Source organism: Mus caroli, chromosome 7, assembly GCF_900094665.2.
Source record: "Mus caroli chromosome 7, CAROLI_EIJ_v1.1, whole genome shotgun sequence".
In the NCBI taxonomy this organism is placed as follows: Eukaryota; Metazoa; Chordata; class Mammalia; order Rodentia; family Muridae; genus Mus; species Mus caroli.
The window spans coordinates 29,667,146-29,686,818 of NC_034576.1; the positions used below are offsets into that span (position 1 = coordinate 29,667,146).

Here is a 19,673-nt window from a genome sequence, read left to right on the forward strand (position 1 = left end):
TTATATGTAAGTACACTGTAGCTGTCTTCAGACACTCCAGAAGAGGGCTCCAGATCTTGTTACAGATGGTTGTGAGCCACCATGTGGTTGCTGGGAATTGAACTCTGGACCTTCCGAAGAGCAGTCGGGTGCTCTTACCCACTGAGCCATCTCACCAGCCCCTTTCTTGACTTTTAAACTGTGACCTTCCAGCCCAACTGACCCCACTTAGTTTCTCCCTTGTCAATAACTCCACCCGGGGCACCCTTCAACCTCCACATGTAACTCCAGCCTCCTCCTCTCCCCCAGCCTCCCCCTTATCTCATTCCACCTCATTTGTCCCCAGCTCCGGCAGCTGTTGAAGAGGAGCCGCACGGCACCCCCAGGCTTGTCCTCTTAGGACCGAAACCCAGAACCTGGACTGATTTTCCAGTCCCCACCGTCCCGTGGGACAGTCAGCGTATGCTCATGTCGCAGATTCATGATAATATATGTGTAATATCCTGCCATTAGGGTCTTACATTAAAACTCCAAAGTGGCACGGGGGAAGGTGAGCAGTCTCCAATATTTGGGGTCTGTGACACGTCCTCCCCCTACAAGGGGCTGTCTAGATGATTTCTGTGAAATCGAGCCCACTTGATTGTTTCTGTGAAACACTCTAGAGATCTTTAACTTTTCCTACCTGGATCAGTCATGATCACCCCCCAGACTGTCTTATCCTGAATCCCCAGTGGAGCTTCCATGGGATTTGAGGCATCTGAGTACCTTCCCGTCAGGATTCCTCCTCAGGACCCACACCCCTGAGATGTTGGAAAGGCCCTCTGAGATTAATGTGCCCTGAGTCCTGGCTACATTATCATTTAGAACTCAATGTCTCTGACGCTAGCATTCCCCGTGAATTGTTCCCCTTGGTCTGTGTATCCCTGTAGCTACCAATTAAACTCAATTTGGCCTCAGACTGTGTGGTGTCATTCAAAATGGGGGGTGGGGGAGCATTGGTTCAGGAGAGCGGCTCTGAGGGGCCTCAGAAGGATGATAGAAAGGCTAGGAGTCAAAGGTCAAGGTGCCTGTCAGATCTAATGCCTGGGAAAGGCACTTTTCTGTTTAGTAGACGGCCATCCCTTCCTGATACTGTAATTTCAGACAGCCGGTGCCCAATCCCCTCAGAAAACATGAGAAGGCCAGCAGATTGTTGGTGGTGCTCACCTTTGATCCCAGCTCTTTAGAGGCAGAGGCAAGCATGTCTCTGAATTTGAGTCCAGTGTGGTCTACATAGTGAGTTCCAGGGCAGCCAGTGTTACTTACATAGTGAGACCCTGACTCAAAAATCACGTTAAAAGATGTGAGAAGATTTCAAAGCCAGGGAGTTTATCAGGCCAGGAATGTGGCTCAGCAGTAGTGTCCTTGCTTAGAATCCCCCAGTGAGGGGCTAGGGGCGTGGCTCAGTGGTAGAGCATTTGCAGGGAGGGGCTGGGGACTAGGCCCAGTGGAAAAATATTCTGCCCTGTGTTGGCAGACATGGTGACACATGCCTTTAATCCCAGAATTCAGGAGGCAAAAGCAGGCAGATCTCTGTGTTTAAGGCCAACCTGGTCTACTTAGCAAGTTCTAGGACAGCCACAAACAAACAAACAAACAAAAAACATACTGAGACCTTTGTCTAAAAACAAAGGAACAAACAAAACCCCTGTGTTCCATCACTAGCCCTGGCCAAAAGCCAAACAAAAAATTGGGTGACGTCTGGGTGTGGTGGCACACACATTTAGTCCCAGCACTGGGGAGGTAAAGGTAGACAGATCTCTGAGTTTAAGGACAGTTTGGTCTTCAAAGTGAGTCCAGGACAGACAGGGTTACAAGAAGAAACCCTGTCTTGAGAAAAGCAATTAAAGAACAAAAGGAAGGAAGGAGGGAAGGAGGGAATGAAGGAGGAAAGGAAGAAGGGAAGGAAGGGGGGGTAATGGCATAGTTCTATAATTTCAGTACTCAAGTTTGAATCAAGCCTGAGCTACCGACAAAAAACTTACCTAATTTTTTTTTTGTCGTTGTTGTTTTAATTAGAAGGGGAGGGAAAGAGGAAAAGAAACCTTTCTGGGGATATTAAGCCCACTCCCTGCTCTAAGCTAACAACAGCCCTCAACTAATGGCAGACAGGAGGTGATCCAGAAAGGCAGGTAGGTCTCTGCTGCTGTGATGACACACCATGCTCAAAAGCCAATTAGTGAGGAAAGGCTTCCAAAGCACTGTCTATCATCTGAGGAAGTCAGGACACGAACTCAAATAGGGCAGGAACCTGGAGGCCGGAGCTGATGCAGAGGCCATGGTGTTTGGGGCAGGGGTGCTGCTTGCTGGCTTGCTCAGCCTGCTTCCTTGTAGAACCCAGGACCACCCAAGGATGGCCCCATCCACAATCGGCTGGGCCCTTCCCCACCAATCACTAGTTAAGGAAATGCTCTTCAGGTTTCCCTGCAGCCCAAACTTTCCTTAGTTGAGGCTCCCTCCTCTCAGTTACTCTAGCTGTGTCGAGTTGACATCAAACTCTCCGGCTCAGTGAGTAAGGGCCCCAAGGGACGGTGTCTTGAGAGGAAATAGCCCTGCTAAGCCCTGTAAGGCTGATACATTCTATCGGCTAAAGCCCTGTAAGGCTTGCTGATACATTCTATCGGCTAAAGTCACATGGCCAGGTTGGGTGTGGAAGTACAATCCTATTCTCCCAACTTTTGGGAGGCTGTGGCAGGAGGATCAGAAGTTCAGGAGGATAGGAAAGGAAACTGGGAGGGGGTCAGGAGGGACAGAGATAGCAGGGACAAGTGTTGTCTCTTCATGGCAGCTGCCTCACACCAGTGTGTGTGCTCCTAGGTGTGGTGACACTGTGGCAGATGGCTCATGAATTCATATGAATGTGCTGGACTTCATGTACAACTTACCTGCAATTAGGAATTCCCTGTACAGCCAGTGTGATATAGTTTAGGGAACTATGTCCCCCACCCCCCCACACACACACAAAATCATTTTCAATGTAAAAAGAAGGCTGTTTTAGGGGCATGAAGCGTCAGGAGAGCAATGGCAAGATATTTTAATGATGGTATTGCTTTAGAATTTAAATTTTAAAAATGTGAGTGAGAGAGTATGGGTGCCCATGGAGGCCAGAAGAGGGCATCTGAACCCCAGGAGCTGGAGTTACAGGTGGCTGTGAGTTGCCTAACATGGGTGTTGAGAACCAAACCGGAAGTCTTGTAGAAGAGAAAAAATTGCTCTTAACTTCTGAGCCATCTCCACCTCCTAATTACAGTATTTTAAAACTAATAGACAGGTCCAGTGTGGTAGCACATGTCTTTGATTCTAGCACTCAGGAAACAAAGACAAGCAGATCTCTGTGAGTTTCGAGGCCAACCTGGAGTACATAGTAAGACCCTGTCTCAGAAATAGATAAACAGACAGATAGACAGACAGACAGGTGATAAAGACAGGGCTGGTGAGATGGCTCAGCCAGTAAAGTGGCTTGTCGCCAAGTCTGATGACTTTGAGTTCCACAAACAGCGAGGAAGGAGAAAGCTGACTTTCTTATGCATACACAGAGAGTAAAAAAAAAAAAATCAAGCATTGCCATTAGAATGTAAAGCTAATAATTAATTAATTAGTTAATTAGAGACGGGGTCTTACTATGTAGCCTTGGCTGTCCTAGAACTATCTCTGTAGACCAGGCTGGCCTTGAATGCAAAGATCCACCTACCTCTGCCTCCTAAGTGCTGAGATCAAAAGTGTGCACCCCCCCACCCCCACCCTGGACTTAAAATGTAAAGTTTATTAAATCCTGGATGATCATGAGTTTTCTCCATTCTGGCATTAGGAGAATGTGCATCTACCTGCTCTGAGTGCGATAAATATACAACCACTGTCAGACAACAGTACAAACCTGGTGCTCTAGTAGACTGGGAGGGTGTCCAACACTCATTCACTTCACACTCTGTGTGTGTGTGTGGTGTGACCTGTGCTGATGTGGATATAGCAGAGGCTTATAAGCTTCTGCTAGCTTATAAGGCCTTTGGGAGAGTCAGAAATAGGTACGCCTCCCCTCCGCCCCCACCTCTCTCTAGGCCATCTGTCAGAAGATCATGACTCACCGGTGTTAGAGTTTGGTGCATGGCTGCCATCTGCTGGGAAGTTATGTTAGGAAGTGAACTCCAGCAAGCCAAGGAAAAGAAAAAGCCTTGGCTATGCACGTTCCTTCTTTCCTTCCTTCCTTCCTTCCTTCCTTCCTTCCTTCCTTCCTTCCTTCCTTCCTTTCTTCCTTCCTCCCTCCCTCCCTCCCTCCCTCCCTTCCTCCCTCTCTTCCTTTCTTCCTTTCCTTCCTCAAATGGAGCAATTTTCTGGCACAGAGAGAGTACCATGAATGTTGTTTCCAAAACATGGTTTGTTTTGTGTGTGTGTTAATATAGGGTCTCATGACATCCAGGCTGTTATCAAACTCATTACATAGTAGAGAATGACATTGAACGTAAAGAAAACGTTCTTGGGTTCTGTGTAGCGGCAGCTGCTCCAGTCACGAGGAGCAGGCAGCGGCGGGGTCAATGACTAGTGGGGTGCAGTGCTTTCAGATGTTCACAATAAATTTATCCCCCAATCCCAAGCCTTTTCTCGATGGACTGACAGAGAAGCCAGTGGTGCTGAAACTTAAGTGGGCATGGAGTCCAAGGGCTACCTGGTCTCCATTGATGGCTACATGAGCATGCAGCTAGCAAATACAGCAGAATACATAAGATGGGGCATTGTGTGGACATCGGGTGAAGTTCTAATAAGGTGTAATAATATCCTCTATATCAGAGGTGTTGAAGAGGAGGAGGCGGAAGATGGGGAAATGAAAGATAGCGTTTCGGGGGATTTTATATATTTATATACAATAAAGATTTGGGTTTTTTTTTTCAAAAAAAAAAGAAGAAGAAAAGAAAACTTTCTTTGGGTTTAAAGAGACGGCTCAGCAGTTAAGTCCACCGGCTGCTCTTGCAGAGGACCTGGGTTCATGACCCAGCACTCACACGGTGGACCATAGCTTTTATATAACTCCAGTTCCAGGAGATCCAGTGCTCTTGTAGCGTCTGCTGGCTGGCAGCAGACACAAATGTGGTCTGCACACAAACACGAAGGCCAAAGATGCATACAAGCAATATTCAAATAAATAAATCTTTTAAAATACTTCTGTACTAATCTTGGGTGTCATGTACTCTAAATTGGCCTGGAAGTTGCTATACAGCTGAGGTTGACTTTGAAATTCTTTCTTGTTTTGATGGAGATCGAGTCTCACTACATAGCCCTGCCTGACCTTGAGCTATGTAGGCCTCCAACTTACATAGAACTCCTGCCTCTGCCTTCAAAGTGCTGGGACCAAGAGTGTGGGCCATCAAGCTGGGCGTGGTGGCGCATGCCTTTAATCCCAGCACTCGGGAGGCAGAGGCAGGCGGATTTCTGAGTTCGAGGTCAGCCTGGTCTACAAAGTGAGTTCCAGGACAGCCAGGGCTATACAGAGAAACCCTGTCTCGAAAACCAAAAAAAAAAAAAAAAGAGTGTGGGCCATCTTGAATGTCTTCTTGCTATTGCATTTGTGTATGTATGTATGTATGTATGTATGTATGAATGCATGCATGCATGTATGTATGTATGCATGTATGTATTATGTAGGCACTTATCTGTGTCCACGTGTGTTGAGGAGTGGGGGTGTTAAAAGCCACCTGATTCTCCCCTTCTGCTACATAGCTCTGGGGGAGAAAACGCCAGGCTGACTGGCAAGCACCTTTACCCACTGAGCTCTGTCCACCACTGACCTCGAACTTGTAATCTTCCACCTCTTGAGTGCTGGGATTGCAGGCAGGTGCCACCATGTCCACTTTATACAGCAATGAAGACTGAGCTCAGGGCTTTGTGCATGCTTGGTGAGCACCGAGGGGCTGAGCTGTATTTCCGAGTCTCTCCCCAATGTTTTAAAATTCCCTGAACAAAAACCGGATAGCCCTGCTAACAGCTATCTTAGGATAAGTAACAGCATGTGGAGAAGCCTGTCTTACCTTGGAATAGGTAACAGCATGACCCTGACATGTCACATATGGAATGTGAGAGTTCACAAGGTGCTGCTGGTATTAGGTGTCTTTCTGTGGGACACTGATATGGTATCACCGGGGACTGGGAATGTGGCTCAGTGGCAGAGTATACGACTAGCATAGATAGCTAGACCTTGCAAAGTCCACTTAGGAGGCAAAAGAAGGAAGGTCTGTGTGTTTGAGGTCAGCCTGGTTTACCAAGTGAGTTCTATGACAGTCAGGGCTATATTTTAAAATCATGTCTCAAGAATAAAACAAAACAAACACACAAAACACATTTTTAAAAAGAAAACAAGCATACATGTATGCCCAGTCCTTCATTCCCAAGGCTGGAAGGTTGCAGTGGTGTGGTGTTGACTGTAAAAAGAAGGCTGGAGAAGGACGTTTGAGATAACTTATTGGGTCAAGGGTATTGCCTCCAACCAACCCGAATTGTATCCCCAGGACCACACGGGGGAAAGCAATTCCTGACTTCCACTCCCACAGCGTGGCACGCATTACCCGCCCTGTTCCAGTACTTTTTTTAAAAAAATGTATTTATTTTTAAAGTTTAGGGATAAAAAGAGAGCAGAGAGAAGGGGGAAGGGCTAGAGGATGGTAGTCGATCGTAGGAGCGACCCATTCAGCACCACGGAAAGCTCCCAGACCGGCAAAAAAATGCTCAGCCTCTGGGCCCCGCCCCCTATTCAGTAATCCTTCCCACCAGGCCCCACCCAGACTTAAAACACTCTCACTCAGGTTCGTTCCAGGTTTTTTGGTGGTGGGTTTTTGTTTTATTTTGATTGTTGTTTTTGTTGTTTTGTTTTGTTTTTCAAGACAAAGAGTTTTTCTGTGTAGCCCTGACTGTCCTGGAACTCACTCTGAAGAACCAGGATGGCTTCGAACTCAAAAATCCTCCTGCCTCTGCCTCCCAAGTGCTGGGATTAAAGACGTGCGCCACCACTGCCCGGCGTTGTTGTTTTGTTTTGATTCTAGGCTGTTCTGAACTCTTTTGTAGACCGAAGTCCAGACTGGTCTCAAACTCCATCTGCCTGCCTCCGCCTCCTGCATGCTGGGATTAAAGTTTTGTGCCACCACACCCACTCTTCACTCAGTTTTAAGACTTGCAGGAATCCTGGGCTGAGAAGTCCAGCTTGCTCACACACAGTTTCTCCAACAGAAACACGGGATGGCCGGGTGGGAAAGAGGACTTTATTGGGATGTTAGTGAAGAAACGTGGGATGGTGAATTCCAGGGAGTGACATACACTGGGACCCAGGTCACCTTAAGGAGCAATAAATTAACGTAAAATAAATTAAGGTGAAGAGGTCCCTTGTGGGACAGGAGTTGGGGGTTTCTAAGGGTGTGGAATTTGGAACTAGGAAGGGGAAACAAGAATGAATTTGTCAAGATCTCCCTCCCCCACCGGAAGCTGGGAGTTGGGTTTGGGGGGCCGGAAGAAGGGCAGTAGGGCTCAGCTGAAGGCAGCTAGGGTAGGGGTCAAGGTCGTTCTTCCAGGAAGCGGTAGGTGGGGTTCTCATAGCCATGCCTCTGAAGTTCCCGGAGCTGCTGCTCCTCCAGGGTCAGCATGGGGTCCACCTGCAACAGGGCCAGGGGAGGGCTCAATGCATGGGGGCAGGGCTAGTTTTAACTCCGCCCCTCACCGCGATGTCTGCCCCTCACCTCCACCACTCCATGGCTGATAGTCCCATAGGGTTTCTTCTTGCGCAGAAGCAGCAAGGATAGGACAATGAGGGAGCCTCCTCCAGCTCCCATGATCAGCAGACCTGACAAGGCCTCTCGGGACACTCCAGTCCCGGAAGGAGCCTGGGGAGAAAGGAGACCGGACCAAGAGTATCTTTGAGGCTCACCAGGATCCAGGACACTGCGGCTTTGGAGGCCACAGCCTGGATGCCGACCTCTGACCTCGCCCCCAGAGGCCTCACTGCCTCTTCTTACCAGTTCATCCCGCTGGATATCTGACGAGTGGAACGGAAACCCCCTCGGGGCGGATGCATTCACCTGGGGAAGCAGGAGATGGCAGATGTCAGGGACCCCGGGGCTTAGACGAGTACCTCGCAGCCCAACACTAAGTCCATGTCCCCAGCAAGCTCTTTCCTGAAGCTGAGGGATCCAAGCCTCCAGAACCTCCCCTCCTCCCAGGGTCCAGACCCCCACTCACTTACCTTTTGCTCATACTGCTCCAGTGGAGTTAGCTTCCCTCTCCCAGAGGAGGATGACTCTTGATCTGTGGACCCTAGCCCACCCAAGTCACATCAGAAAGGGCACTGGATTCCTCTCCAGGAGCCCTGGGCTTCCTGCTATACGCAACCCTTTCCCTTTGTGGTTTAGGGTTCAGAGGGATTTGATGGCCGGGGTCTATGCTGTGTGACACTTACCTTTTGGAAGGGTCACTGGGGGATCTGCCAGCAGAGGAGACAAGATGAAAGGCGAAACAGTGAAGAGCAAGAAAGGGGAGAGAACCCCTCCAGAACCAAGAACCTCACAGAAGCCCAATACCCCCAGGTATCCCTCCTTATTCCTTCCCACCTGTTGTGGTGGCACAGACTCCCCCAGACCTTAGAGAATTAGAAAGAAGGTTGTATACTGGGTATGATAGTTCACACTTCTCTTATCTCAGCACTTGGAAAGCTACGACGAGAAGATCACGAGTCTGAGGCCACCTGAGGCTAAATAGTGAATTCTAGGCTAGCCTGAACTACAGAGTGAGACCCTGTAATCTGAGCTACTCAGGATGTTGAGTTCAAGGCCTGACAGGGGTACTTAGACTGTCTAAAAATAAATAAATGGGGTTGGCGGGGAGGAAAAAGAATACTAGGGCCAGCGCTGAATGGAAGGCCTTTTCTCTAGCTTAGCATGCACAAAGCCCTGGGCTCCCAACAGCTTCTTCCTTCTGGCCAAGGGATCTGACGTTGTAAAGGAAAGGGAAAGAGGCTTGACTCTCAAAGGCGGGAGGGATTCGGTATTCACTCACCATCCTTGGATTCGGGAGGCTGGAGGCTACCTTTGTCCTCACTGCTGCTCCCGGGCACAGAGGCGTCCAGTTCACTGGGACCCAAGTGTTCAGCAAGGAGAAGCTCCTCTGAGTGGACACACAGAAAGATAGCTAAGGCGGCGAGTGTGCGAAGACCACATCGGCGCAAGGGCAGGGACCCTCACAGCGGGATGGATGGGAGATTAGACAGACAGCAGAGACCGCAAGGTGATCCAGCAGGAAGGATTGGAGGCTGGACCTTCACTAGGAGCTAGGCATGGGCTGATTGGAAGGAAGTCACAGTAGGGGGCGGGGCTACGCAGGCTAACACTTTCCGGTCTTCTCGCTCTTGTGTAGGCTCCCTCTGTTGAATCCAGATTTGGTGACTCCTTCTAACCAGTAAAACCTGGGCTCAATAGCCCAGGGGTGTAGTTCAGTGGTGCACACAGCTAGCATATAAAAGGTTCTGGGCTACCCAGTACTACCCAGTTTTGTTTTTTTGTTTTTTTTTCTTTTCTTTTCTTTTGAGACAGGGTTTCTCTGTGTATCCCTGGCTGTCTTGGAACTGGCTCTAGACCAGGCTAGCCTCAAACTCAGAGACCTGCCTGCCTCTGCCTTCCAAGTGTGGGATTAATGGTATGTACCACCACACTTGGCACTACACATTTTTTTGAGGAGAGTAGGGCCAATGTATGGCTGTATCCTGACACTGGGGAAACAGAGACTGGAGGACTGTGAATTTGAGAGCTGGCCTGAGCTACGTGGTTCCAGGCCAGCCTCAGTTACAGAGCAAAATCTTGTCTTAAGAAGCCAAAGGCTAGGGATGTGGGGATGGTAAGGCACTTGCCTATCTGTGTGCAGTCCTGACTCCATCCCTGGTGCCATTAAATTAATTAATTAATTAATTAATTTTTAAAAAATCTTGCCAGGTGTTGGGGCACAAGCCTATAACCCCAGCACTTGGAAGGCAGAAGCAGGAAGGATTGCTCAAAGTTCAAGGCTAGCCTGATCTAACATAGTGAGTTTCAGACTAGTCAGTGCTGCAAAGTAAGACCCTATCTCAAAACAAAGAAACAAACAAAAAACAAAAACAAACCACTGTTGTAATTAATCTGTACAATTAATTGACTACTAGCCATACCACCAAAGGAAACCAGTCCAGACCAGACAGAGGAAAATGATTCAAATTAATTGAAAAGGAATTGACTCTTAATTTGAACTACCAAGTTCTAGGGTGATTTAAGTGAAGGATGGGACGTTGAGGGTTGGGAGTCAAAGTCTGCCCTTGGAGATCTGAAGTTCAGGACAAAAGTAACAGGCACTTACGGATCTGTGGCCGCAGCTCCTGAGCCAGGTGAGGGTTCTGGTCGAGCAGCCCCAGGCTCTGATTCATTCGCTCTTCAATCACCTGAAGGTGGGTCTGGACCTGTAGGGGAGTGAGCACGAGGGATGAAGCAGGCAGCACGGGCTGGAGAAGAATGGGATGAAAGGGGAACTCAACGGGCGCCGTGAAAATGGAACATGGAGCAAGAACAGGAAGTAGGGCATAAGGGTCAGACACCCAGCCACAGGGGAAGGAAACTAAGGCAGGAGAAATGGGATGCAGAGAAAAGGAAGAGGAGATGTGTACAAGACGAGGGGTTCAAGGCTTGGACAGAGGAAAATAGTACTGGAGGCAAGATGACAGTAGGCTACAAAGAAAAAGAAAAAAAGAATATATACATATATATATATATATATATATATATATATATATATATATGGAGAGAGAGAGCTGGGTGTGATGGTGCATGCCTTTAATAGCAGCGTTTGGGATGCAGAGGTAGATCTCTGTAAGTTCAAGGATAGTCTGGTCTACATAGCAAGCTCCAGGGGCAAACAGGATTACTATATAGTGAGTAGTGAGACCCTCTATCCAAAAGCAAAAACAAAGGGAGAGAGAGAGAGAGAGAGAGAGAGAGAGAGAGAGAGAGAGAGAGAGAGAGAGAGAGAGATGGTACCAATGGAGAAAGTAGACTCATGGGTCAGAGGGAGAAAGCAGGGCTGGAGGAACACTTGTGGGGCTGTGGGGGAGGCGGCAGGACTCGGCCCAGAGGATTCACAAAGGAATCAATGGCTCCTGGGCAAGGCTTGCTATTCAGGAGCAGAGAGGAGAGCATCTATGAACCAAATGAGAATGTCCAAGAAACCAGAAGTAGATAGAAGCTTAGTGCATACAGCAGAGGTTCCAGGGAAAACAGGGCTAGGGAGGAATGCTGTGGGACAAATTCCAGGATCAAGGGAAAGGTTTCTGGGAAAGGAAGTAAAATCCAAGGGCTAGGAAACAGGGATCCAAGAGACAGGAAATAGGATTCCAAGGGACAGGAAGTGGGAATCCTGAGGGCAAGAAGGGAGTCAAAAGAACAGTATGATAGGTGTGTACTCACGCATACGTGTGAGTGAGTGCGCGTGCGTGGGTGCTTGTGCATGCTTTAGGGGCAGTTGTCCAGCATCAAGAAGCTGGGATTTGGGGTTGGAGAGATGGCTCAGCAGTTAAGAACACTGCTCTCCCAGAAGTGCTGGGTTCTATTCCCAATAACCCCACATGGTGGCTCACAACCATCTGTAATGGGATCTGATGCCCTCTTCTGGTGTGTCTGAAGAGAGTGACAGTGCACTCATACACGTTAAATAAATAAATAAATCTTAAAAAAAGAAGAAGTTGGGATTTGAGGGATAAGAATGGAGGGACTGGAAAGGGTCTAGGGACACAAAGGGGACGTTCCAGGCATAGTGAAGGGTTCTAAACTGAAAATGAGGGCCAAGAAAAGAATCTGGGGCCTGGAGAGATGGCTTAGCCATTAAGAGCACTTGCTGCTCTTCCAGAGGACCCAGGTTCAATTCCCAGCATCCACATGGCTTACAAGTCTGTAACTCCAGTTCTAGGAGACTCAACACCCTCTTCTGGCCTCTTCACAGACCAGGCATGCATGTGGTAAACAGATAAACAAGCAAAACACTCATCCATGGAACATTTCTTAGAGGGGGAGTGGGTGGGAGGAAGAAAGGAGGCTGGGTTAGCATCCGGGGACCGGAAGCATGTGGTACCTGAAAGCGCATCTGCTGGGCTTTCTCAGGATCCACTGCGGCCACGTGCTGGTAGTGCCTCAGAGTGTGCCTCTGCTCTTTCTGCTCGGCGCGCAGGTAGCGCCTCAGGGCCATCAGAACTCGCTCAGCCTGTGGAAGGGACCAAGGCTGTTCCAGGCTGATCCTCATCCTTCTCAACTGGTGTTTGCCCCACCCCTACCTTCCCATACCTGAGGCGGATCGCCCTGTAAGGCTGCCAGGAAACCTTCCAGGGCTGCTCGGCGCTGGTCATTGATCAGAGCGATGACTCTGGTGGCGTGGGTCTCCACCAGGCGTTGCCGTTCACCAGACACTTGTTCTTCCAGGGTCTGCAGAATGGACTGGAAGTGCTAGGGAGAGGTGCAGAAGTAGGAAAGAGAGCAGGTGGGTGAAAACCTGAGTAGATGTGAATCTAGAACAAAGAGGGTGGGCTTCAGTGGGTCTCCCTCCGGACAGCGACAATCTGGGATGGGAGGTTCAATGGAAGGGATGGGCTGCTGGGTCAGGCAGAGTTGGGGGCGGGGGCCTAGCCTGAGGGTGTAGGCTGTACTTAGGTGGGAGCAATCTAAAAGCAGAAATGGTCAGTTAAAGAGAAGGCAGGCTTGGGCTGCTCCAACCCAAAAGACAGGCTGAGCCTCCAAAACGGTAATGGAGTGGGGCTCAGGACTGGAGGCTGATCAAGAGAATTCTACATAGGTAGGGTCTCCCAAAGGCAACCAACCACAGGTAAGTGGGGCCAAGAGTTAAGAAGCTGGGTTTGTTAGAGAAGGACCAGAGGGACACAACCAACTACAGCGAGGGGACGGGGGCGGGGGGGGGGTTGTCTAGCTTTGATGGAAAAACTTTAGAGAAAGGACTGGCCATGACTCCCTGTTTGAGAGAGGATTCCAAAGCCAGCCTCCAGGGGGCAGTGCTGGCTCAGCAGCATGCACCAAGCCCTGGGCTCCATTCTGAGTAGAGGCAGTGCCAAATGTAAGGGTGGGACTGGGAGGAAACAGGTGAGTTGAAAGGAACTGAAATGGGCGGAGTGGCCCCCAGTAGTGGGCGGGGCATGAGAGAGTCAGGAGAGAGGAGGGAGGAGGGAGGAGGAAGGAGTCCTACCTCATTCAGGGCCTGCCTGTCTGCCTTTGGCAGGTTCTTAGATTGGCTGTCAGCCATGGCCCATTCACGCATCACCTAGGGGTGGATGGGGACACTTCAGGATCCAATGATCTATCCTGCTCCACACAGGGAGTCCCCCTACTCATCTCCAAGGTCTAAGAGGACAAAGATCACCTAATACCGCTGAACTTCGGGTTCCCAAGAGGGAACAACCAGAGGGTTTATTTATTGTTTTATTTCTTTAGAGACAGGTTCTCATGTAGCCAGGCTGGTCTCAAAGTCATTATATATTTGAGCCTGGCCTTAACCTTCCAATCCTCTTGCCTTAGCCTCTCAGGCATGCAGATTAAGGCATCTGATATTACATCCAACCAGCTCCAATGGAATTTAAAGTGGATTGTGCCATAGACCAGAGTGCCTATGGAATCTGGTGGCATTTCAGGGATCTGCAAGGCAGATCAGTAATCCACTGCCTGAGTGTGGGCTCAGGTCGGAGGATGCTTGGCTATCCTTAGGGGGAGTGTCAATAAAGAATTTCCCTGTGTTTATGGAATCCTGCTGGTTTCCCAGTCTCATCACCTCATTAATCTGGCGCATCCTACGCTCCTCCAGGTCCATCTTGGCCCTCAGGAAACCCTCATGTTCGCCGATTTCCCCAGGCATGCCAAAGTAAACATCCACACCATCAGTAGGTCTTGGGGTGGGAGTGACTGCAAGACAAGGGGTCAGGCAGGCAGGTCACTTTCCCTCCCTGAGAAGTGCATTGCCCGGGATGCACTAGATACCAGCATGCATCCAGTTTAGTCTCGGTTGTTGTTGGACTCCATCATGTCATCTTCAAAGCAACGTCTGTCAAATGACCCCTCTTCCGGGCATCCCTTTTTGAGCCCTCTCCCCCTTCATTCTTCACAGACTAATCTACCATATCCAAAGCCACAGCTATCTCTTCCATTTCCCCCAGCTGTGCCCCTTCCCACTAGGTCACTCCTAAAGGCACCCCAATACTCCCCCAAATACCCAAACCACAAATGCTGAAGAGGGAGGGGGCAGAGGAAGCTGCCTCACCTCTGCTAACCATGACAGGGGTGTGGGAGCTGGGAGGTGGGGCCCTTTCTTCCTCCTCTTCCTCTTCTTCTTCAGCCTGAGGGGGCTCTACGAAGTAATCGTCTACTGGCTGAGGGAAAGATTCCACCTCCTCTTCATCCTCACCTCCCTCTGCTCTGCCCCCCAGGGGCCAGGACCGGGTAGAGGGGTCACTGAAGGAGCAGAAGACTCAGCCAGTAAGATCTCCAGAGAGGCTCCCAGGCTTCCATGCCCGGCCTCGAGAGCCTTGGGGGTGGGGGGTGGGTACAGAAAGAGTTTCTGTCACTCACCCAGCTGCCATCCCAGATGGGTTGGGAGTTGCGGGAGGTGGACAGCATACATACTCCACACCTCGGAACCGATCAGAGCCACAGGGCAAAAGCATGCCAGAGCCATGCAGGATGAGGCCCTGAGAGCTGCAGGCCTGCAGGAAGAGGAGGCCCGGAGGTCAGGAGGACCTGGTTGGAGAGTGTGGGCAGAAAAGCCTGGAAGCTGGGCTCTGGAAGTGGCTGAGGAATGGACTGCCTACATCCAAGTTTGAACGCTTGGGGTCTGGAAGGAAGGGCCTAGATTCCCAGGTCCTAGGGTTAGGAAACAGGCAGGACAAGGACCTAACCTCCTGAGCCTCCTGATGCCTCCTGGTTGAACTCTCACACTGGTCCATACGCTCCTGGTGCAAGAACCGACAGCCTTCGGGCACTAACAGGGCTTCACTCACGAATTCACCAGCTGGGGAATGGGAGACACCAGAATCATAATAGCCCAGGCCTGCCCTCCTCAGAGGCCAGGCATTCATAGCTTTCTCAGCCCATCACCCAGACTTCAAATGTAGACCAGAGTCATCTCTGGGAGACTCCCACTTCACCTCAGTTCCCACCCCTCCCCCAGCGGGTGACTCACGCAGGCAATGGAAGGGCACAACCTCATGGTGGGGGTGGGCACATCTGCCACTCCGGGTACCCCCACACCAACGCTCCATCGGGATGGCCTGTGCAGCCTGCTCCACACGTGCTATGTGCAGCTCGGGGTACATCTGTAGGACACAATGTGTGTGGGAGGAGGTGGGGGGGAAATCAACCTACTGGCTGACCCCCACCCTCTGCATCTCTCATTTTGCAGCAGTACTGGGGATTGAAAACCCCCCCCAGAGCCTTGTACATGCCAAAGCAATGTTCTACCACCAAACTCCTACATGTCCAGCCCTCTTTTCACTTTTTATTTTGAGACCAGGTCTCCTTACATTTCCTAAACTGGTCTTGAACTCATGTTGTAGCTTAGGAGGGCCTTTAATTTGTGATCCTTCTACCTCAGCCTTTCCAATAACTGGGATTATGGGCCCGTGTCACCAATCTCAGCTTGAGCAGTTCGTTTTTACGTGTCTTGGTTCCTAAGGACATCCCCTGGGCCTTCGTCTCTTGTCTATAGAACTAACAGGTTAATTTGTAAGCCTCAGATGCTAAACTTCGGGTCCACTGGTCATATCCCCTAGTGGTCTCCCTTAAGTTCACCATCCTCAGGAGGGCTTGATAAAGGTCCCCAGGCTTTTTCATGCCAAACTCAACTTCTCTGAGCCCATGTTTGAAGGCGACCCTGCTCGGCAATCAGGTTTCTTGCTCAATATATCTTGCCTCTTTCACTTCCTGCCTTTCTCTGTTTAGCTACTAAGTAACTCTTCTTTGTATTAGCCCCGCCTTTTCATTGCACATCTCTTAGGCAGGCAGCCACTCTCATTGGGCTCTAATGAGATTCGCTTACTGAATCTTGTTGGTTTAAAAGGTCTTTTGATCTAAGCCCTGCCTCTCTTTCGGCCACGCCCACTTACACTCCCACTTTTTCTAAATGGATCCATAGATTCCTAAACCCTGCCACTCTTCAGGCGATCTTGATTAGTCCATGGGGGGGGGGGGTTGGTTGGTTGGTTGGTTTTTTTGGTTTTTTTTTTTTTGGTTTTTTTTTTTCAGTCTCCACCGCCGCCCCGCGGCCCCTAATTTCTCAAAATAGGTTTGCGCTGGCCCCTTAGGAGGGGCCTCTTCACTGACCACAGACCCCCCCCCCCAAGCTTTCCCTGGCTTTACAGATTCTCTCATCTCCCTAGGCTCTGCCAAGTCCAGCTTCCTCAAGGGCGACCCCGCCCCAGCTTGGACCCACTTTCTCATTGACCACGCCTCTCCCCGTGGGGTCCCGCCCACCTGTCTGCAGTACTCCAGCACGCGCTGCGGGTCCAGAAGACAGCGTCGTGATCGCTGTGGGTCTGGTTCCCAGCGGCCGGTGCGCAGGTCCCGGTGAAGGGTTAGACGCCCACATAGTCCAGCCACTTGAGCCGACCCCGGAGCCTGGGAATGAAGGCAGATGGGGCAGTGAGGAGCCAGGGCAACGTTGTCATCTGTGTTGTCTGGTTCTTTGCTCCCTAAAACTCAGATAGGGCTCCTGCCCCTATCTCTAGCACCAGTTCCTTCTAAGCACCTCCTGAGTGGAGAGACCGTTCCCTGGGAAACAAATCCCGTGGGGCTGGAGCGCCCCAGCTCTCCCGTTGCTATGGTGACCCGGGTCCCCCTCCCCGCCCCGTTTCTCGCGGCCTTGTTGCTGAGAAGACAGGCTCCGCCCCCGCCCCAGAGGCTTGGGTCTGAAGCCTTAAGGGGTTAAACTTGAATCGTGTTGGGGGGCGGGGGAGGGGGCGAACCCAGGCGTTCTGGCCCCTCCTCCCTCCATCCCCAGTTCAGGTTCCCACTGAGGGGGTGCAAAGACGACAGGGCCCAGCTTCCCAGCAGGCCTGCACATCAGACCTTTAAGGACTAGAGGAGCTATATCCGGATTGAGTAGTGGGTGGAGGCCCGGACTCCTGGATGTTTGAGGGCAGAGGGTTCATGTGGGTCCAGAGGATACAAGGGACCTGGGTTCTTAGAGCCAAGCGCCTGCTGCCTGGTGCGTCCTACGCTTAGGTGGGCAGGTCTTGGGGCTTTGTCGTCTAGGGGTGCTCTGGATTTCTTGGACTAGAGGCTCTTGGAAAGAGCCAGGTCCGACGATGCGGGTGGGAGGGGGCAGGGACGTCAGACGATGGAGGAACCTAGGAAAATCTACAGTTCGGATCGCGTGGGACAGGCCACCTGGCCAAAAGGACTGCGGTGGCCGTCCTGTGTCCAGGTCGAGGCCCGGTCCCGCCCCTTCCCCATCCCCAGGACCCGGCCGGGCCTCACCTCGGCCGCGCTGGGGCTCCCACCGGCCAGGTTCCCGACGGCGAGCTGCGCGCGCAGAAGCAGCAGTGACAGTGGCAGCAACAGCGGCAGCGGCGGCGGTCGCCAGCGGCGACCCTGATCGCGAGCGGCGGGGCTGGTGGGCCCCATGTCTGGGCCTCGGGCCCTCACGTCCCCTGCGCTCCCGCCCGGCCCTACCCGGCCCCAGCGGTGACAGGAGCTCCCAGCGCCACCGCCGCCGCCGCCTCCTCCTCCCGCCGCCCCCGGGCTGCGCCGGCGCCGCCAGCCCCGCCCCACGCCGGCCCCGCCTTCCCAGCCAGGACAATAGCGTGGCGGCTCTGCGCACTGAGAGGCTCCGGAACCCCGGGAGGGAGCCTGCGCCGCCAAGTCCCAGCCCCTCAAGATTCCAGGTGTCACTGTCCGCGTGAAGGCCAGTCACTAGGTTCAGTCCTGGGCGTAGCCGTATTCTGGACTTTCATCCTTGGCCTTCTCTTCTGGCAAACGCAGACACCCAGCATCAGCTTTGTCCTCCTCCAAAGATGCCAGAATCCATGGGGGTGGGGGTCTTCCATAAATTCCTCTCTTGAGGTCCCAGGAATATAGACCTCCGAATTTTCCCAGTCAAGAATTTAGGGAGTGTTCTAGGAATGCCTGTAATCCCGGCACCTGAGAGGAGGGGGCGGGAGGATAGGAGTTTGAAGCTAGCCTACCTACATGCAACCCAGTCTCAAAAGACAAAACACAGCTACAGCTAGGTAAATCTGCTCCCTTCCAGGCCTCTTCTGTCTCAGGACCAGAGGCCAAGTCTTCCACCCTTGCTTCCTCAAACCTAGGAAGCCTTCCTGCCCTGATTGCCAGGTGTCTGGATCTTCAAATACTCCCTCCAAAAATCCATGACTAAAGCCCTAGACCCTTTCTTTACAGATGACTAGACCAGCACCTGAGGACCACTGTGTGGAGTCCCCAATTCTCACCCTTTCTTAGGACCACCTCAAGTCTTCTGCCTAAAGGGTTCACTGTTTTATCTTAAGTGAGTGTACAATAGTCTAATCCACCCCCCCCCAACTGAAGCAGCGTAGATGTGTGTGTGTGTCTGTATGGTGTGGACCGGCCCACATTTGTCTGTCTTTCTGCTTTGTGTGTGTGCATCTCTGTGGATGTGGGCGGGACGAGGTAGTGGTATACTATTAAAAGAGTCTAAAGTGGAACGGTGATGTGCACCTGTAATCCTAAAGGGCCTGAGGCAGCAAGATCAAGAGTTCCAGGCTAACCGCTGAGAGAAGGCTCAGTGATGAAAAGCACTGGATGCTCTCTCAGAAGACCCGGGTTCAATTCCCAGCACCCACACTGTCTATAGCTCCAGCTTTAGGGGACCCATCCCTCTGTTCTGGTCTCAGGGACCAGGCATGTATATAGTGTACAGTAACACATGCAGGCAAAACACCCACACAAGTAAAATAAAAATAACAGATCTTAAAATACAGAGAGAGAGAGAGAGCCAGCCTACAGCAGCAAGCCAGTAGCAAGGAGCTGAGGAAGGACTTAGGACATCATCGCTACTGCCACCCTACGCACGAGGGGCGAGGGAGGACTAGATACAGTACAACCTTTGTGGGCCTCTTCATTCATGGAAAACACCAGGAGACTCCTCCAAGTGAAAGAAAATTAAAATTCAAGGTCCATGCATGACTCATGTGGTGTGTGTCAGTTAGTTAGGAGGGCTTTTGGGCCTAGGGCAAAAAACAAAGGCTATAAAGTCATTCCAGGAACTGGCTAGCCATAAAAGGTAGGGAAGACATACCAGGACGTCTGGATTAGCCGGGCGTCTCCCTATCTCCCGCCCTTCTGACATGGGTTAAATGTTAACTAGATGCTCTGCTGTTACCTCGCTCTGCACATACAGTTTGCTGATGTTTAAACTGTCCAATTGTGTGAAGCCACGCCAATTCTTCCCCTACCCCCACTCTTTTCCTATATAAACCCCTAACTTTTGAGCCTCATGGTCGATTCCTCTGTCTCCTGCGTGAGATACTTGTCGGCCCGGAGCTCCGTCATTAAACTACCTCGTGTGTTTGCATCAAGACAGTCTCTCATGATTCCTTGGGTGTGCGTGCTATCTTGTGACTCAGGTAGGGGTATCCCCATGGAGCT

General features: G+C 51.1%; 2 protein-coding genes and 1 pseudogene across 2 annotated transcripts in view; 2 read left to right on the plus strand and 1 right to left on the minus strand.

Moving 5' to 3' along the window:
• The window catches only part of Nfkbid (NFKB inhibitor delta), a 6,775-nt gene extending 5,840 nt beyond the window's left edge, over nt 1-935 (plus strand). The window contains exon 12 of the mRNA XM_029479729.1: nt 326-935. Within this exon, the coding sequence (XP_029335589.1) occupies nt 326-379 (54 nt within the window). The 3' untranslated portion in view covers nt 380-935. The remainder of the gene's footprint in view (nt 1-325) is intronic.
• Nucleotides 936-4,365: 3,430 nt separating this feature from the next.
• Nucleotides 4,366-6,539, plus strand: LOC110297457 (annotated as a pseudogene).
• A 698-nt stretch (nt 6,540-7,237) lies between these two features.
• On the minus strand, nt 7,238-17,861 carry Aplp1 (amyloid beta precursor like protein 1). The gene is made up of 17 exons (XM_029479704.1): nt 17,526-17,861; nt 16,521-16,664; nt 15,232-15,364; nt 14,948-15,060; nt 14,622-14,755; nt 14,314-14,504; nt 13,828-13,958; nt 13,249-13,323; nt 12,339-12,497; nt 12,130-12,258; nt 10,369-10,468; nt 9,043-9,150; nt 8,447-8,470; nt 8,234-8,304; nt 8,007-8,069; nt 7,731-7,874; nt 7,238-7,646 (listed from the first exon to the last, which is right to left on the minus strand). The coding sequence occupies exons 1-17, from the start codon at nt 17,670-17,672 to the stop codon at nt 7,548-7,550; spliced, it is 1,965 nt and encodes a 654-aa protein (XP_029335564.1). The 5' UTR covers nt 17,673-17,861; the 3' UTR covers nt 7,238-7,547.
• Between the last annotated feature and the right edge of the window lie 1,812 nt (nt 17,862-19,673).

Bases quoted from the DNA above. Each gene is read 5' to 3' on its own strand.
- Aplp1 (XM_029479704.1), bottom strand. From the start codon at position 17,672: ATGGGGCCCACCAGCCCCGCCGCTCGCGATCAGGGTCGCCGCTGGCGA. The intron at 16,665-17,525 runs GTGAGGCCCGGC...CTTCATTCCCAG, and splicing joins GGAGCCCCAGCGCGGCCGAG to GCTCCGGGGTCGGCTCAAGT. The intron at 13,959-14,313 runs GTGAGGCAGCTT...CTTGTCTTGCAG, and splicing joins CCCTGTCATGGTTAGCAGAG to TCACTCCCACCCCAAGACCT.